The sequence below is a fragment of the Tetrahymena thermophila genome, assembly GCF_000189635.1.
Source record: "Tetrahymena thermophila SB210 genomic scaffold scf_8254505, whole genome shotgun sequence".
Lineage (NCBI taxonomy): Eukaryota > Ciliophora > Oligohymenophorea > Hymenostomatida > Tetrahymenidae > Tetrahymena > Tetrahymena thermophila.
The window spans coordinates 88,643-109,178 of NW_002476280.1; the positions used below are offsets into that span (position 1 = coordinate 88,643).

The 20,536-nt window shown below is 23.6% G+C and overlaps 4 protein-coding genes across 4 annotated transcripts; 3 read left to right on the forward strand and 1 right to left on the reverse strand. All coding sequences in view use genetic code 6, as the record gives it.

Moving 5' to 3' along the window:
* Positions 1 to 4,963: 4,963 nt before the first annotated feature.
* TTHERM_01027680 (hypothetical protein) lies at positions 4,964 to 7,857 on the forward strand (the record flags this gene model as incomplete). Its single annotated transcript, XM_001030705.2, has 2 exons — positions 4,964 to 5,815; positions 6,370 to 7,857. 2 exons carry the CDS (start codon positions 4,964 to 4,966, stop codon positions 7,855 to 7,857), a joined length of 2,340 nt encoding a protein of 779 aa, XP_001030705.2.
* Positions 7,858 to 8,947: 1,090 nt separating this feature from the next.
* On the reverse strand, positions 8,948 to 9,583 carry TTHERM_01027690 (hypothetical protein; the record flags this gene model as incomplete). The annotated part of the gene is made up of 2 exons (XM_001030706.1): positions 8,948 to 9,014; positions 9,471 to 9,583. 2 exons carry the CDS (start codon positions 9,581 to 9,583, stop codon positions 8,948 to 8,950), a joined length of 180 nt encoding a protein of 59 aa, XP_001030706.1.
* Positions 9,584 to 12,320: 2,737 nt separating this feature from the next.
* On the forward strand, positions 12,321 to 14,593 carry TTHERM_001027699 (kinase domain protein; the record flags this gene model as incomplete). Its single annotated transcript, XM_012799126.1, has 2 exons — positions 12,321 to 12,762; positions 12,921 to 14,593. The coding sequence occupies 2 exons, from the start codon at positions 12,321 to 12,323 to the stop codon at positions 14,591 to 14,593; spliced, it is 2,115 nt and encodes a 704-aa protein (XP_012654580.1).
* Positions 14,594 to 15,651: 1,058 nt separating this feature from the next.
* Positions 15,652 to 19,185, forward strand: TTHERM_01027700 (Serine/Threonine kinase domain protein; the record flags this gene model as incomplete). The annotated part of the gene is made up of 1 exon (XM_001030707.2): positions 15,652 to 19,185. One exon carries the CDS (start codon positions 15,652 to 15,654, stop codon positions 19,183 to 19,185), a length of 3,534 nt encoding a protein of 1,177 aa, XP_001030707.2.
* Between the last annotated feature and the right edge of the window lie 1,351 nt (positions 19,186 to 20,536).

Below are 20,536 nucleotides of genomic sequence, written 5' to 3' on the forward strand. Positions count from 1 at the left end.
ATATTTATTGATGTAAATAAACATGTAAATAGTAAGAGTTTTAATTAGTAAAAATATTTGGTATTAGCTTACTGATATTTGAAAACAGCAAAAATATTTCTAAATTTATAGTTTAATCATAACACTTTATAAAATGAATGTTAAGAAAGTTATGAATATATGATATATTTATTTAAAAATGCAAAAAATTAGCCAGAATAGCAATGTTCATGACAATTGATGAATTCTATTACTCATATAATCTACTGATGTTAAAATTACTCAAATTGGAATGCGCTTCTCTAATAATTTTAGAAATATGGCTTATAGAAGTTATATAATTTATTTCTTCAAAATTTATAAGATTTAGGTTACTAAACATTAATGCAATTTCAAAAGATTATGATTACTTGTTAAAAATTCAACGGAGCAATTACTCAAATACAAATTATTATTAATTCTATCGAAATCCCAAATACAATATAAGCCTTACAAATATTCTTTTCTTTGAGATATCTACGAAAGGCTAATTTAATTTATGATAAAATTTCGATCTAAAAAAAGGAAATTCAAGTTACTTTTATCTAAATTGTCAAATATTTTTTTTTTAATTGTTCTTTTTCAAGTAATTACAAATTACAGTTAATCAGAATAAGCAATAGTGGTTGGAGAGTTTGAAAGTTACTTAATTTTTTTATTATAAATGGTGTATCAACAAGAGTGTATTGAATAATTTTAAAGAGGAATTGAATTCAGACAAAAATATCTTTTTAAAAATAAAATGAAATAGTGTGAGTGTGTGTCTTTTAAATTATATTTTAAAATTAAAGAAAAAATGAGGAAAATGTTGTTATCTATGATTACTAATAGAAGTAGCAGTAAGATTAAATTAAATTATGTAATTAAAGGCATATATTAAATTGCAATTTAATGACTGTATTTTTAAGAAATTAAATTAGATAAATCCATTAACTTTTGCAATGATTTTATCCACTCAAATCGACCATTAAAATTGTAATCTTTTTGTTTTTAATATATACGAAATTATTTGCTCAGTCAAAGCTTACATAGATAAATTGAAGTACATTTAATCTATAATAAAATTAATCAGGATGGTGTTTTGTTAAATTTGGTAAAAAGCTAATTTACACTTGTGATGAAATAACTATAAATTAGAAGCATTTGTAAGTTAAATGGTAAAATTTTCAATACTTAAATATAATATTTATTCATAAATGAGTCATAATTTATTTAATTAATTGGTTAATTGGTGGTAATAAATAATAAATGATCTAAACAACATTTGAAAAAAAAGAAAAATTAGACATGTAAATATCTAGAAAGATAGATTATATTTAAGCAGTAATGATAATTTAAACTATTTCTTTAGAAATCTGATAGCTACTTAATCTTACAAATCACTAATATTTCAATCAATTAGTTTAAATTGTACTATGCTAAATTAATTTAGCTGATTTAAAGATTTTTCAAATAGCTAAGATATAATAATTAGTCAGATTTTTTAATTTATTTGGTTAAAGATATTGCTTTTGCTCGAATGTATCTTAATAAAATATTCTTCTTTTCTGTTGCTATTTTACTATTCAAGTAGTACCAATTAATCATAAATACAATCTACTACTAAACTATTTTTCTTGCGCGCTCAGGCTAGCTGTTCAATCTAGACAAAAAGCATATTTCCGAAATATATATCAATTTTTATAAGAAATGAAACTTTTTCCATGAAGATTTAATTGACAAAGTAAAATAATTTGTATTTTGTTAGGCTGGACGAAAATTTATTTGTAAGTAGGAGCCGAAATAAATTATTAAATAATATATGTAATTTTGAAAAGTCAAGCAGTAAAAATAATAAATTTGTTTTCTATCCAAATAAGAAAGAATATCAGGAGGGCCAGTAAAAATTAATCAATACCTTTAATTAAAAGAACAACAACTAAAATTTATGATCAGAAGGCACTGATTGTGCTCGTCTAACGTTAAAAAAGTCTAAAAAGTAAAATTGAAAAAATAACAAAGGACATAGTCATTTTAATTAAATAAGGTAAAGAGGTCAGAGAGAGGAAAAATTCAATTAAAAAGGGAAATTATCAATATCGAAGTAACACAAGACTAGATATTTATTTTTTGTTTCTTTGATTTAATTCATCCAAATTATTTATTACTCATCTACTTCTTTATTTACTAATTTTTAATATATTTGTATGTTTATTATCTTGCTTATCTGATCCTAATTTATTTATATTATTTGTTTTTTCCCTCAGTAATTATGACTTTATCAAAATTATGGATAGAAAAGAAACAAAATCTATGAACAGCAGTATTTTATTTGTAATTGCTTTCATCAAATTGAATTTATAAGGTTTAGTTGTTAATTTTTGCTTTTTTTCTTTTAGATGGATTTTTTGAATGACTGCTTCATCTCTCTCACATTCATTCATTCATACATGCATATATTCATATATTCATAAATACTAACATTCACTCATGCATATAGAAGTAAATAAAGAATATCATTCATTGATTCAAGAATATATATTTCCTTGTTTAGTTTTTAATTAAAAAATAAAGGATGAATTTTAAATTTGAGACATTCATTTTAATATAGCAACAAATTACTTATCTAATGATAAAAAATAACTCAAGTCATAATCTTAAATTTAATTATCTAAATTGACCCAATAAAAAATATACAAGCTTGAATTTGAGCATCTATTTGTGAGAAATACAGGCAATTTCTTATTCATTAATTTGATAACATTTTTAAAATAGTTAGTAGAGTTAATAAGCATTCTTTTTTAGAAAAATTCAACACAATTTCATCTCTTTGATTACTACTTCATTCTCTTATACTACTGTGTTACCATTTTTTGTAAATTTTAGAGCTTAATAAAGCGAAATGATAAATTGCATAAATATATAAAATATTGAGTTCTATGGCAGATATCTGCTTTGGTTACTGATTACAATATATAAAAAAATATATCAAATATTTTGAGCATTTAAAACTGTAATTAAATAGAAACACACTAGGTTAAACAGTAAAAAATGAATACTAAAAAATAAGAGTTGCATTCATAATATTTTATGTGAGTTTATTTTTTTTCTTGAAAGAAGGATAAACAATTTAAGCTGATAGGTATCATTGATCAGTTAGAGTTAAAGCATATTTTAAGAGTAGTAAGTATTGCTGATATTCAGAATTAAACCATTTTTTTAAATGAGAGAAACTATTAATTTTAACTAAAAATTTAGTTAGATTTATTCAGTATATTTATCTAATGTCTATTTCGCAAAAGCCAAAAATTAAATTGTTCAGATGATATAAAATTTACATACAATAATAATTTTATGCGTTTTCGTTGATTTTATTTTGTTCTTATTTCACCCTATTTTAAATAATACTATTGTAGATTTATCTACTAAATTTTAATGATATAAAAAAACGAGGCAATATTCTTTTAGCGATTTGAATTTACAGCATTTTTAAGGCAAGCGAATAAAAACTAAAATAAATTAAATTACAGCTCATATTAAATATTTAGTATTTTGATTATTTTAAGCTTTTAAACAGTCAAATTTTTTTTTTTAATAGTTGAGGAAGCAAACTGGACTGAATAAATATGAAAATTATAAAAAGAACTCCAAAAACAATAAATATTTATATATTTATAGCCTAAAAATAAATTAGAAAATTAGGAGATATTTTTTTGAATAAACTAAATATAAGTACCCTATTTATTCATGCACTAAAAAGAAAAAAATTAAAAAGAAATAACATTAGTAATGGTTGTATGTTGATAAGTGTTGTGATTTATTCATATTAATGAAGTGTTTAGAAATAATTACTTTAATTATTCCCTTATTTTTTGTTAGGTTATGGGGAAATAATATTAAAAATGAAGGGATTAATAGAAGATATAGATAGATAGATACAAAGTAAGAATTAAGCAAAATAGAATGAATGAATGAATGAATGAATAAATAAATTAATTAATTTATCAAGGGAATGGGTGAGGAGTTGAAAAGAGTTGATGCAAATAAAAATTTCTCTAAAATTAGAGCAGAAGTTTTTTCATTAAATTTATAAAGAATAATCTTTTTTTATACAGTTGAGATTTGATAAACGTAATTTAATTTTTTAGAGTTATGAACAGCTATGACCCTTAGTTAATTTTAATTCAAACTTAATTGTTTTTAATGGCAAAGTATCAATTCCATGAATGAAGAATTAAGTTTTTTTGTATTTATAACTATCGGTGAGAGGCACTAAGAAATACCCAAAGTCAAATTGTAAAAAGGAAGCGAAATAAAGGATTATTTCGTCAAATCTTTTTATATAATTTTTTGATTTTTAATTATATATCTAAATCTCAGTGTCTTTAAAGTGGTTAAAGATTGATTGAAGGTTAATATATTTGCTTGTAAATAATAGGTGCTTGTTTTCTCATTGCCAAAAAGAGTAGAGAAAGGAGAGATTGATAGAATGCATGAAGCAAGCGATTGATTAATATTTTGAATGTATGAATGAATGAAGAAAAATAAAGGAATGAAATAACAAAGTCAAATAATTAATTAATTAATTTATTAAATAAATAAATAATAATCAAACTGAGCCTTTAAAGTATTAAGGATAGCTGAAATATTATAAAAAGAAAATTTGTAGAAAGGACTTTTGATTATAAAAAAAAGAAAAAAAATTAAATTAAATCAATTTATTAACTAAAAAAGAAAGAAAGAGAGAGAAAGCAAGACTCTTCTTAATCAAACTATATTTTTTGTGAAAAAAAACATAAAGAAAAGGCGATCAGCTCTTTTTACTAACAAAACTCATTAAAACCAGCAAACTGGATAACTAAAAACTAAACTATCAAACGAACGAACTTATAGATTTACAAACCTCACTGAATTAATTTCTTCTCATTGAAAATAATTAAATTCTTTGAAAAAAATATCAAATCGAATGTACGAGCAAGACTTCTCACCGATGGACAAGTCCATCTTTTAAAAATATGAACCTACAAGTTTATTGTTTTCAGATGCTTTTAGAGCAAATTACGCTTACAATTCTCCTTCTGCAGCTTTATATGCAAATTCCCCCTTAGGAGGATTGGGAAGCAATTTCGCTTCTCAAAGCCAATAATATGCACAAAGCACATTTGCAGCAGTTGCTTTAAATGCGCTGAATAATGTTCCACCATCCACATCAGGAAATGCAGTACAAAGCACATTTGGTCTTCACCATCATCAGAATCAGTTAAATGAGAATACGCCAGTCCGCTCCGAACACACTTCCTTAGAGGAAACGTAAAATCATTTGGAGGAATAGAACAGCGCAGAAGAAGAACATATTGCAGCGCTGTAGGCTCAGCACAATGTGCAGAGTTCTTCTACTATTCCAAATTATCCCAACTACAACAGCTCCAACAACAATATTAACTCTGCTATAAATAGTAATAACGTCATCACAGGAAGCACAAATATCAATATCAATGGCAGTAACAGTATGAATTTCTCCGCTCAGCAGAATTTTATTCTCAAGAAGCATTTGAATGATCAACCACATCAACAACAATCATAACAAAACTAAAACTCCCAACTTCTGATTCCAAGCATTCCTACTAGTTCAGCCACGGGGACATCAGCAGGAGCAGCAGTATAGACATAAGGAGCAACAGCAGGAGCAGCTTCTGCATAATTTATGGGAAATAACTAAGCATTTAAATTTTAGTATCAAGCTTTTGATGAAAATCTTTTATAAGCTCATTCTAATTATCCAGGAACTCCATATTATGAGAGCCTTAATCAAAATAATGTAATTTGTTTTCTTTGTAATTTTTTTAAAATGCGCTTCTTTTTAAGCAATATCTTTTCCAAATTTTCTATCCAGTTTAAATAACTCAATGAATGCATTTCAAAAGTCATAAATGTACTGTTGTTTTAATTCTAATTAAATATAAGTTCCCATACTCTTTAACTCACTAACTCACCTTTAAGAGTAATGCAAAGAGTGGTTTGGTATTTATAAAAATATGGAAATTTAATAAAAATTTCTCTCTATTGAAAAATTAAAATAAAAGAAAATATTTTATTTCCAATATTATTTCATTTAAAGATAACTAATTACCAATAATGCTTCTTGCTAGATTTCCTCAATATACAAATTTATCTTGCAAATCTTTTTATAAAAAAAGAGAAACATCAAGATTTTTGAGGATTAAAAATAAAGTAATTGAGTTGTTTAAGAGCTTACTTCTTGCTAATAGAAACAGCATTTTAAAATATTTTAATAAATAAATTGTTCTCTTATTTTGTTTGAAGTTATTCAGCAATCAAATAATTAAAATTTTTTATTTTTCTTAAAAATAGGATAATTAAAACAGTATTAACTACTAATACAATTAACACACTAATTCTCCAAACTATTCTTACTAACAAGCACCAGCTTAAATCTAGCCAACTCCAACCCATCAAGCAGTTACTGGCTCATAACAAAACTACTCATTTTCAACTGCCTAATCAAGTTTTAAGAAGAGCGGTTTACCAGCTAACTTTTTCTATGACTCTCCTCGTAATTATAGTACTAACTTCTTGCCTTATACTCCTCCTATAGCTTAATAAAATGCCCAATCTGGGTTTTCTTAGTTTATTCAGAATCAGTAATTCCCTACAGATATTAGTATTAAATAACAACAAATCTTCCCTGAATAAGATGAATGTTCCTCTTATCCTTTCTTATCAACTCCTGTCCATTAAATTGAATAATAATAAAACTAGTAATAATCATAACAACAACAGTCCTTAATTCCTTAATCTTAATCTTAAAAGAGTGGATTAAATTTACTCTAAAAGCAATAATAACTCTAATAAATGCAAAGATATCACCAAGAAAAGGCATAATTGTAACAATAATAAATGTAATACACTGAACAAGCATTACTTGAATAGTAATAACATTAACAGTAGTAAATTTAAAATCAGACACAATATTCTAACTTTGCTCATCATCCTTAATATATTTAGTAGCAATAGCAATCCTAATTTTCGAATTTACTGTTACCTGGAAATAAACTGATTCCAATTCAACCCTGTCCCCTAAATATTAAGTAAACTACTTAAGATGTTAATAAAATGACAATTCAAGCAGCCATGAAGGGCAAAGAATAAGCAGATGGATAAAATTACTAAGAGACTTAAGAATCTATTGAGAATGAAGATGAAGAAAATGGCTATCATAATGGAGATGAATCAGTAGATGAAGATAACTAAGATGGAGATGATGCTGAAGAAGAAGATGATGAAGAATATGGTGGATAAAAGAAGAAAGGAAATAATGGATCCAATAAAATAAAAAAGGGAATTTCAAAGAACTAGCGTAGAAATAAAAACACTTCAATTAGTGCTATCAGCTCTTCTTCCTTACAAAACTAAACAAATAACGGAAGTTCCACTAAAATGAGTCGCAAATAAATTAATGAAACCAAAAATATTCCTAAAAACTACTCTAAAGCTATTATAGGATATATTTAGAAGCATCCTGATGATTGCGCTCGTTTATTAGGACCCGATTACAGCTATGATGAATTCGACAAATTCTTGATGGATAAGAAGGAAAAACTCACTGCAATTAAGGATTTGAGATCTTTATGGACTACAAACTGTGGTGATTAGACTTAATAAGCCTTTAATCGTGTCTTCCGTATCTTATCATTTAAATTCTTTAGAGAGAATGCTGTTTCCTATATCTATTCTTCCAGAAAAATAAAAAATACTCGTGCTCTAATTACTTACAGATTCATTTTATAAAGAGCTCTCCACGACCCTGAGTCATTCTCCTTTATGAAGTTCTAAAATTGAACTAAAAGGTGAAAAAATTCAACACTAAAATAAATAAATTTACAATATCCAAATTAAATTAAAATTTCTTAACAAAATAAATCTCAAAGAGTATGCATAAATACCAATATAAAACCCATCTTTCTATCTATCTATCTACCTAGCTAGCTAGATAGCTACCTATAAACACTTATTACAATCATAAAATAAAAATAATAAATTAATGTCAATATAATAAACTTATTTTCTAATCTAGAAACCAAACCTTATTTACATGTAGGTTTTGTTTAAAGATCGATCTTTGAATTACAACCAACTTTAATTAAATTAATCTTCAACCTCTCCTTAAGAATTATTAGGCTCTCCTTTCTTCCTATTATCCTTTCTTTCCATTTCAACTATCTACTTTATACTATATGATTTAGCAAATTCTTATTTTCTCAATAACATCTAAAATTCAAGCTTTTGGAAATCAAGAACAAGCCAGAAATTTAAGCTAGCAAGCTAGCTATCTTTGCAGGCGATATATTTTCTCAAATTAATTTGGAGTCATAATTAAAAAAATTTTTGGTTCCAAAGTATTTGCCACCACTGCACCACTATCTTAACTAAATCATATCTCCAAACCTATCAAACAACTTACTAACAATCATACATACATACAAACAAAAAAATAAAAAAATATATCAAATTTAAACTAAACTAAATCTTAAGAATAACTTCAGAATAGAATTAAGATGGACAATGAAGAAAATCGAGCAAAAGAAATACTTCTGAAGAGCTAAAAAATAAACCATTTAAAAAAAGAAAGTGGTTAATTGCAAAATGTCTATAAAGATAGGCAAATTCATAAAGATTACATCTAATTAACAACTAATCAAATTAAATTACACTATAAATTAATTTATATTATTTCCTATAAATACAATATATTAATTAAAATTATAGATATATCCAATTACATTATTATCTTTATACATAAAAACTATTTGTATTTATTATTCGTTGAAATATACCATTAAATTCATTCATTCATTCACTCTTCTTAAATTATTATTTTATTTTTTTATTATTTTTAAATCAAAATTTGCTTTAGTTATATTAACCGTCATCAAATTAAATGGTAAACCAATTTTTTTGGAAGAGTCATGATCATAGGATCTATATTTGTTATATAACTAGTAAAATTAAATGCTATTCATCAGAATCGAATCTTTTAAATTTTTTAGCTTAATAATTAAAGCATGAAAAATATCTTACGCTAGAAAATAAATATGAATATAACTAGCTCTTAATTTCAAGGTATACCTTGATTAAATTATTTTTTTTTTCCCCAATAAGATTTAAATAAGGTAAAATTAAAAATTTATTTAAAATGGGTTTGAAATTCTTATTTCCTTTGGCAAAAAACTGAGAAAGATATTAAAAATATATGAGAATATTTTGAAGCATTAAAATGCAAATATAAAATTTATTTATTGTGAATTTGAGAAAGACGAATTTATAAAATTTTTAATATTTTTGAGAAAAGTTACTTTATTGTTTTTAATTTCGAATTAAACTTTAGTTGAGCTCTTCGTAATAATTGATAGCATTTTGATATTTAGCTTACATTTTATTTAATATTTAATTACTTTTTCTCAGTTGTGTAGTTTTTTTATTAATTTTGCTCACCTATTCTCTAATGTAAATTGCATGAAATAATTTCATTATTTTGAAGCTATGCTGAACTTTTTGAGTAAGTCATTGATGCATTGATGGCATATTTATAAAAGCTTTCTCAAGTCACATCAGAAAGATTTTGTTAAATATAAAAAATATTTGTAAAAAAGAAATTTGATTTTATAATATATATATTTGGAGTGGATATAGAAAAATATGCTGGCTTAAATTTAGTAAAAAGCTTCTATCATGTAAAAAAATATACAATTATTAATGCACTTGAAAGGTATAAATTTAATTTTCTATTGAATAAAAAAAGAGAGTAAAATAAATACTAATAAGTAAGGATAGGTTTTGATAGCTGTAAGTTTATTTTAAACTAACTAGGTAAATTTTTCATGTAAGGTATCTGTGCAATATTTTTAATAAAAAGATATTTTTTAAATCAGGTTTATTAAATTACATATTTGAAAGCATATACTTTACACTAAAAAAGTGCAAACTGCATTTCTAAATTAAATATAGGTTTCATTCAAGGCTAAAAATTTATCGGTTGATTAAAAATTTTTGCTTCATAAAAACAAGCTTGAATAAGTTAAAGATTCTAATAAAATATTCAGTTTTTTTCTATACTCAAAACATTATCTGCAGACCATTTAAAGAAAATAGTATCAAAAAATTTAGATCAACGATTTTCAATCACAAAATCTGTTTTTTTTTTATTTTTCTTCTTCTTCTACTATATATTCATCAATTACATATAAATAGATTTAATATAAATTATTTTAATATTTTCATTTGATTTTCATTTATTTTTTGTTTTTTATTTATAAAACGTTTATAGTAGCTAATTTTATTAATAAAAAAAAGAATTCTCGATTATTGTTCTTTTCTTATGATATAAAATATATTAATTTTTTATGTATTAGTTTACAAATTGCATATCAAATAGGTAATATGACTTTATTTACTATATCATGCAAGGTAATTTTTAAGGAATGATAAATTACAGTAATCATTCTACATATTTCAAATAAAAATACTCTATATATATAATAATAAAATCCAACTAGATTACTTCATGATAATTTACAGTTATAATAACATCAGTGATACAATTTTTTATTTTTTTAAATTAATTTTTACCATATTTTTAAGCTTACAAATAATTAAATTAAAAAATATAATTAAATCTGTAATTAAATGAAAGAGCTTAAGGATTTTTTAAAAAAATACTAATTCCAATTTTTATCTTTAGAGATTAAAAAAATACTTTATGGAGAAATAAAACTTAAACAAAATGCAATTTAAATACATATAAATAGACGGTTTTTTAATAAATAATTTTAAGATAATCAACTATATATCTGATTTATATAAATAAACAATTCAAGAGATTTTTAAAGTTTTTAGTTAGTAAAAAATTAAATAAAAAACAAATTTATTGAATGTAATTAAAGTTATTTTTAAATCAATATCAAATAATTTTTGAGTTTAAATTATTCTTTATTATTGATAAAAAATACTTTATTATTATAAAATTTTATTATTTAATTAGAATAAATTTTACTTTTTTAAACTTAAATTTAAAATCTTTTGATAAAACTTATAAAAAATCCTTATGTTTTTTAATACCATTTTTTAAATTTATTGTATTTAAATCAATAAATATTATAAAAATGAATTATTTCCTTATTAATAAATTAGAATATCTGCTATTTAATAGATAAGAAGTGAGCTATTTAGATAGTTAATATTATAAATAATTCTTATAGAAATTGTTCATCTAATAAAAGATGTATTTAATAATAAATATTGGATATATTTTTATTTAAAAGTGTTATGTTTTCAAATTTTATTTATAAAATATCTAAATGAAGATACCTTAGATATGGTTTTTTTTATTATTAATTTTTTTTGGTTTCTCGTTCCAAAACTACTAAAAAATTAGTTTATTCAAAGACTAATTATAAAATGAAAAAGATTATAATAATTAAACATATAACTTTAATTTAATTGGATAATTAAAAATTAATTTTACAAATTTAAAATAAATTAGAAAATAATTCAAAAATAAAACAAAAATGAATAAATGACCTTAAAATTATTTACAAGAATTTTTGAAAAATATTTTCAATAATATAATTATTTAAAATTTATTAGTAAAAATTAATTATATTTAATATTAATATTAATTGTATTACTTGTTATTTATGTTTTAATTATAATTAAAATACAGCTTAAAACCTAAAAAAGTGTTAAACAATTCAAATAGAATTAATATATATTTATAATCTTTATGGTTTCATTTATAGTTTTGATTAATTTTTATATTATTTTGAATATTTTTACACTTAAAATTATGATTTTTTTTATTAAGACAAGTTATTAACAAAATACCAATAAACCAAATTATAATCCAATTAATTATCTTTATTATAAAATTATTTATTTAATGAATAGTTAAATTTTAATAAAATATTAAATAAAATTGATTGATTAATATGATATCTTTAAAATATTATAATGTAAATCAAATCATAAGGGTTATAAAAATGAAATTATTTAAGTTAAATTTTTATAATCATTTTTATTTTTTAAAATTTTAACTCAGCATCTGTATCATCATATTATAAAGAAAGAAGGTATTATACACCTATTAAAAATGAATTTTATTTATTTAAAATTTAAAAAAGTGATTGATAGCTATATATTTTCGCTAGTATTTATGATCAATAGATCGCAAAAATTTAAATTATAAAAAATTAATAAATATCTCAAAACTAATTAGTGAAATTATTTATTTATTTACAAGTAGCAGTATGAGTATAGAAGAGGAAGAAGAAAAATTTTTGGAAGAATTAGGAAATAGATCTTAGGTTTTATTGTAAAATCTAGATGAAAGAGAAGCAGCTAAAATATAAGACTAAATAGATGAAGCTATAGAGAATAGATAAGAAATAGTTTAGTCATACTGCCTTCGCTCCAAAAAATATTTAGATTTAGGGTCATGCAATATTGACGATTTTGACTCTTTAACAATAGGCATATATCTTAACGAATTACATTCAAACATAGAGGTGATAAATTTAGCTTCAAATTAATTAACAGATGAAGGATTATTAAATATGCTAATTGGAATTCAATTTCATTCTAATTTAAGGGAACTTTATTTGGGAAATAATCAGTTTTAGCTTGGAACTGCTATTGAAGGTTTATCAACAGTAATTCCTTGCTTGAAGAATTTGAGAATTTTAGGTTTAGGTAAAATATTATCAATTTAATATATTTTACCAATGAAATTATCTAAATGTTTTTAAGATATGCTTATGATAGCTGATAATTTTGTATTAATAAAAATTTAATTTTTTGAAATCTTGATATTATTTAATGAATATTTTTTATTTTCATACTGGAGATAGGAGGACTTAATATAGATGATGAAGATTTAGTTAAGCTCTTATATGGATTAAGTGAGATTGATACTTTAAAAAATTTGCAATTGCATAAAAACTAAATAAGTGATGAAGGACTATTGTGTATAATATCTATGATGCTTTTAGGTTTTGGAAATCAAATAGAAACACTTTATTTAGGATAAAATGAATAAATTACAGAAGATGGTATAGTAAAGCTGTTCGAATGTTTATCACAAAATTAAACTTTAAAATGTCTACATTTGAATGACATTATAATGACTGATAAATCACTATAAGCAATTAATATCAGTTTGATAACTAATCAAAACTTAGAAGAATTAAATTTAGGTAATTGTGGTATTGATGATGAGGGCTTTAAATTCCTTCATGATTGTTTAAAAAATAATACAAAGTTATAGTATTTGCATCTATGGAACAATTATTTAACATATGAATCAGCATAAATGATTGAGGAGATATTAGAAAATTATAACAGTGTTTTAAAAGGAATAACACTCTACAATAATGATATTATCAACAGAGAACTCATTTCAAATATAGAAGCCTTAATTCAACAAAATATTTACTTTGAGCGTACAGTAAATAATGAGGAAGAAATTGAAAAGTAAATATAAGAAATGAAAAAAAATTATGCAAAACAAAAAAAAGATTTGAAGTAATAAGAGAAGGAAGCACTTCTTTAAGGAAAAATTAAAGGTTAAAAAAATATTCCTATACCTCAAAATCCTACAAAAAGTGTTTCTAATAAATCAAATCTATCTTAAAATTCTACATAATTGAATTCCTCTACATCATCTAAATTAAGTGTACCTGCAACCCCTACTAAAACTACAGCTAAGAGACCTTCATCAGGTATTTCTACAACGAAGCCTTTAGCAAGTTAGGTATCCTAAGTTTCTAATTCTTCATCTCGTACATCTATTTAAGCAAAATCATAAATATCTTCATCTTAATCTAATCAGAAAAATGCTTTAGCCCCTTCAAGTAAAAATGAAAATAAAAATGCTCCCACCACTCTTAAAAGTAAATTACCTCCAAAAAGTTTAGGTAAAGAAGCTCCAACTAATAAAGCCTCGTAACAAAAACCAACTTAGAAAAAAAATGTAAATTTATAAGCTAGCTTTAAAGGAGAAGAAGAAGATGATGATGATGATCTAGAGTACATATCTCTTTCTGAAAGTATAAATGGTAGCATAGTAAAGAGAGAAGTTAGTGGAGATTAATATTCAGAAGATATTGAAAATAATGAGAATATTTAGAAATCAAAAATGGTAGAAGATTAAAATAAAAATTAACTTCTAAGCAACAATAATAAAACAAAAAGCTGTTCTTTACCCTAGAAACCTAACCAATAAGAAGAAGATATAGATTTCGAAGAAGAATGGCTTGAAGATGACGAAGAAGATGAGAAAGAATTATAATTACTTGAAAAGCAATTAGAACAGGACGAGGAAATTATTTCAAAAGAAAGAAACACGAGATTAGAGTATATTGATGAGTTTTACAATGAAGAAGAGTAAAAAAAAGAATACAAAAAGTATGAAAAATATAATAAAGATATTTTATAGTATGATCCTCAAGATCCAAATACTCTTAAATGGCAAGGATTCTTTGAGGATAAATAAACTGGTTTACTTAAAAGTAAATACCAATGAATAATTTTTATTGTAAAATATTTTTTTTAAATATAATTAATTTGTAATACAACTTATTAATAATTATATTAAGTAAATTTAACATTTTTTATTACTCTATGTCTTTTTTAATATATTTAATTATAATCACTAACCATATTGCAATCCGTTTTAAATCTTTTTTTTTGCATAATTTAAAGTACAGAAAAAATCTTCAATTATAAAAATAATTACTTAAAGAAAACATAACAAATACTTAAATTTTAAGATTTTAAAATTCTCTAAATTTTACAAGAATATAAAATTTTGGAAAATTACTCATTAAATTGTTAAAAACTATGATATAAAGTATTTTTTATAATGTAGGATATTATATTAAAAATATTTAAGATTTATTATTTTTAATATAATATACATAAGCAATTCATCTTTCATAGCAAATTATAGAATTAAAATACTTTTTATCATATTTTTTTGATTCTTTTTGATAGATTGAATAATGAGTTTATTTAAAGAAACAATATGTATGTTTTTATTAGTTTAAAATTTTTGTATATATTTAAATCCCTTATTTAAACAAAAATTACAAGAGTAAAATAACTTTAAAATTTTTAGAAAATAAGCAAACAAAATGAATAAAAATGTCAAGAAAATTTAAATAGATAAGGTGAAAACATAAGGAGATATCAAATTTAAATGAATAAAAAATAAATTTAAAAGAAAAATGGATGGATGAATTTTTGAATGAAATAATGTATTTTTTATTTAATATATTATTGAGTATTAAAAAAAGCTGTGTTTGTAAGGCCTTAAAAAATGTCTTTAAATTTTTAATATCTTTGAAATTGTTTTTGAACAGAAAAATCACCAATATTTTGTATGTTCAATTTTAAATTTTTTTGAATAATAAATAAACAATAACATTTAAAATACATTCATCATTGATTTATAAATTTTAACGAAACTAAATCAATTCAAAAAAAATCTGACTATCAGATTTAGATAATTTTAGGACATAATACCATTTTTATATTAAATATAAAGCTAAATTTTATAAAATTTGCAATTTAGAAAGCAAAATGGACGATACAATTTCTTCTTTTGGAACATTTGCTTCTCCAGTCAAGCCAAATTCTAAATTAAATGATTTCAAGATTCTATGTAAATTAGGCGAAGGATCATTTTCAACTGTGTTTAAAGTACTCCGTTTAGTAGATAACAAGATTTATGCCATGAAGAAGGTTTAAATGAGCAGATTAAATGAAAAGGAAAAAGGAAATTCTTTAAATGAAATAAGAATTTTAGCTTCAATAAAGTGCGATCATATTATAGAATACAGAGACAGCTTTTTTGATGATTAATCAGACACACTTTGTATAGTTATGGAGTATGCAGGTAGTGGTGATTTACTTCAAAAATTAAAAGAGTATAAGCTAATAAATGAAAAATTACTTGAGGATGGATAAAATGAAACAAGTGAGAGCCAGGTAGAACAAGATTCATCTCCAAAAGAAGAAAGTGATAAAAGTTCTCGTTCTTAAGAGAAAAACAAGCGCATATACAACAAACTCAATTAATAAAATGAAAGTATTAAATCAAAGAAATCATCAATATAAGAAAACTCAAGTAAGTCTGTGGTGTAAGATAAGCAATAATAGATGGTTTTTATGGATGAAGAGTTGATTTGGGATTATTTTATTCAATGTTTGAAAGGTTTAAAGTGCTTGCATGACTTGAAAATCGTACATCGTGATTTAAAATGTGCAAATATATTTATAGGTGATAATAATATTATTAAAATTGGAGATCTAAATGTATCCAAAGTTACAAGAAGGCCAGAGTAAATGGCTAAAACGCAAACAGGTACTCCTTATTATACTGCACCTGAAGTGTGGAAAGGGTTGTCTTATAACTATAAAAGCGATGTTTGGTCTTTGGGATGTATAATATATGAGCTTTCCGCTTAAAAGCATCCTTTTAAAGGAAATACAATTGAAGGGCTATTTACTAATATAATGAAAGGATAGTATGAAAGAATACCAAGTTTTTATTCTGAAGAATTAGCTTTTGTTATATCTTAATGTTTGCTTTAGAATCCCAAGCTGAGACCAGGATGCGATCAGCTTTTAAAATTGCCTGCATTTGCTTCAAGACTGTAAAAATATGAAGAAAAGTATAGGTAGTATTTGCAAAATCATAACAAGTAAAAAATTCATTCTAACTTCCTTAATGTGACATCGTAAAACCATCTTGAGTTTACCCCCTAAAGAGTATAAAAGACCAACACTGAAGGACCCCATCTTATCGATACTATTAATATGCCTTCTAACTTAAAATAGTTGTCTGCTCTCTTACCTAAATCTAACTATGAAGATACCCCAATTTAACTTCCTTCAATAAGTGAATTTGATGAAAATATTGTTAATAACAATAATCATTTGCACAATAAAAGCAACTTCATGAAATTAAGAGCTTCTGTTCAAAAAGTTTCTGAATTTGATTAGCTTGAGAAGATATCTTCTGCAGATTCTTCATCATCATCTTCCTCACCATCAGCAGCTACAAACAGAATAACCAAGAATTTCAAGGATAATAATGAACTGTAAAATGATCAATTAAAGACCTCGTAGATGCACCAAGATAATATATTTTAAGCTTTATTGGACCTTCAACCAGCTGATATTCTTAATCAAAAATTAACTTTAACTTAGTAATAAAAGGAAACTACAAAATTAACAAATAAAAAGATGAGTTAGCTCTAACCTTATCATGATTTAGTCAATGATTCTCCAATACGTTTTAATCTTCAAAAGGTATAGATGGAAAACAAAAATTAAGAGCAGAAAAGTGATGAAAAAAAAGAAAATAGCGAAAGAAAGAATATAACTCTATAGAAAATAGATTTCATTAATGAGCAAAAGAATCACAGTGGCTTGAGTTAAAATAATAATACTAAAAATACAATAAGTACAAATGCCCAGACTTTCAAAAATAATGATGCAAGCAATAAAAAGTAAAGCTACCAAACATCATCAAATAAAAATGAAGAAGGCATAACCTCAAGAGGCTCTCCTAATATTTCTTTAGTTGAAAACATTAGCATTTAAGAAAAAAACCCAACTTTAAATTCTTAAAATAATAGCTTAGAAGTCATTAGCAACTACATGAAGAAGTTAAAGATGCGTCCTCAAAGCTCTGCAATTAGAAATTGTATTACAGTTGAGTGCTAAAACAACTCTAGCAAATGCAGTAGTATTTTAAATGTAGCTCCTCATCCTTCTCAACAAAATTTAGAAATAAATTAATAGTAAACTCTAATTACAGAAGAGACATGCCCAAAATTCATTGTTCCTAATGTTAGATATTCCCAAAATTCTAGTAATATTATCTAAACATAGAGCACTTTTGGGGAAGAGAGTTTTCTCAATAAAAAGCTAAAAAACGTAAATGGCTATTACAATGATGTGAGAAATTATCGTATTCGCTATGCTAGATAAGGATCTAAAGATAATAGGATATAAGCTAGTAATATAAATTCTAATGTAAATTCCTCTTTCAATAATTATAATAATAATAACAGTTCATTTAACAATAACTACAATAGTAATGTAAATAATTCATTTAATAACTATAACTACAATAAAAAAATATTAAAATCTGAGGAAGACTCTACAAGCTATTCACCATCGGCTTTAGCAAGAGGATTTATTGTTCCTTATAGTGCAATTTAGCATGATAAAAATTCTAGAATTAGCACTATTATTTCTTCATCTTCTTAATAACCCCGTAGACTTCCTTCTTCTGGTAGAAATAACCAGAAAAAGAGCTATTCACCTATAAATAAAATAACTTAATTCACTTAATTAATGAAAAGATATTTACCTAAAGGAATGCTCAAAAACTGTCCAGTTTCAAATCAGGAAAGAAATAATTCTAACAATTCTTCTATCAACTAAAATAATCACAGAAGTCCTATAGTATATTAAAAGACCCCTAATTCAGCTAAATATCCTTCTCATAAAATAGCAGCTGCAGCAGCTTTTAATACAAGTTTAGTTTCATAGCTAAATAATAGCTCCATAAACAGTAACAACTACTCATTTAATAACCAAAATATATCTCCTGTCATCACTTCTAATAAAGAAAATGTAAATACAGCAAATATTCTTGACAACAGCTTTGCTTTGATTCGTCATTAAGCAAGATAAAATATCTATAAAAATAATAATTAGTAAAATGGTGGAGTTAGAGCTGTTTAATACGAAAAAAATTTTTTTAATAACAACAACAATAACAATCATTTGAATTGTAACACAAATCATATCTAAATAGTTAAAAAACTAGGAAACGTAAATAATGTTTTAAACTCTCATACTTACAACATAAATCGCTCATCTCCACCTAAAAAAGCCTAATAAAAAGATTCATAGCATAGAAAAAATATTTTCTATCACCCAAATTATATAAATTGTTTAAATTAAAATATTAATAGCTCTATTGTGTAAAAAGTGGCTTATGTGCAAAATCCAAAAAGTTTAAACTCTAAAATTAGCACTTCCAACAACCAAAGCAGCTCTCAAGAAAGAAAATAAATTAAATAAATCTTGAGGTGAAAATAGTGTTTTTGATAGTGTTTTGTCTTATTTTTAAGAAATATCTATTTAAGAAATGAAAATTATGATAAGATTTATCCTTTCCTGATAATAATTTTAATTACTAAATTTTTATAAAGAAAAATTATATTTATATTTATTAATAAACTTTATTTTAAGTATCGATCTATAATGATCTAAATATTATTTGTATTGTTTAATTAATAACATTAAAAAATTTTGAATTTAAAAAAATATTTCTATCAGTTAATATTTCTTTTATAATTTAACAAAAATTTTGTTTACATTTGCAAATAATCTAAATTTTAGTGTGTTTAATTAGTAATAAATTATGCATCTAGGTTAATAATTCATAAAATAGTATTAACTTGAATTCATAGTTTATTATTTATTCAACTATTTATTTGATAAAATATACGAATTTAATATTATAATAATCTGATACAAATTTAAAACAGAATTTATTAAATTGGCACTGTTATTTTAGTAAGTTAATTCTTTCTAAAATATTTTACTTTAAAGTTTATTAAGCAAATATGTATTTATAATTAATTAAAGTATAGCTGAAAGGATATAAGTGAAAGAAATTAATCTAAATAAAATTATATATATTTTTATTAATTGAAAAAATAATTTATTTATGGCAGATAAAATTTATTAAACTTAATTGAATTTGAGAAAGAATTTAATAACAAAATTTAAATTGTTAATACTATTTATCCCTTACTTCAGGTGTAAATTACCTTGTTTTTAAATTAAATTAAAATTAATTTTGTGAGAGTCTTTTCAATTTAATTAGAATTAATAATTTTAAAGAAAAGAAATGATTTTAATAATTAATGTTGCATAATAGAAATATATATTTATTATTAATTTGATTATTTAAAAAAGATTAAAATAAAAGAACAAGCATGATGCCAACTTTATCAACTTAATTGAATCAATCGTCAACTGATATTCTTAATTCTATGTTGGCACGATTATCAGAAAGCCTTGAGAACTAAAAGTAATTGTATAGTAACTCAACTTTTGTACTTGGACCCATGCTTAATCCTACTCCAATACCAGCACTAGCACGGAAATGATGTTTTAAATGCTCAGCAATATCGTTTTTGGTAAAAGATTTTAAGGGATAACCTCCATATCCGTTTCTTACTCTATAAAAGTATCCTGCACTCGCATGATAGAATGGGATAACTCCAGATTTTGAAGTACCTGGGAAATTATATAAATTTAATTTTATCGATGATTTTAACTATAAATTAAGATTATCTTTTAAAAAGTTAGAGATATTGTGTGGAGGTTGCTACTGATTAATTTATTAATCACCTTAAGGTATATAGTCTACATT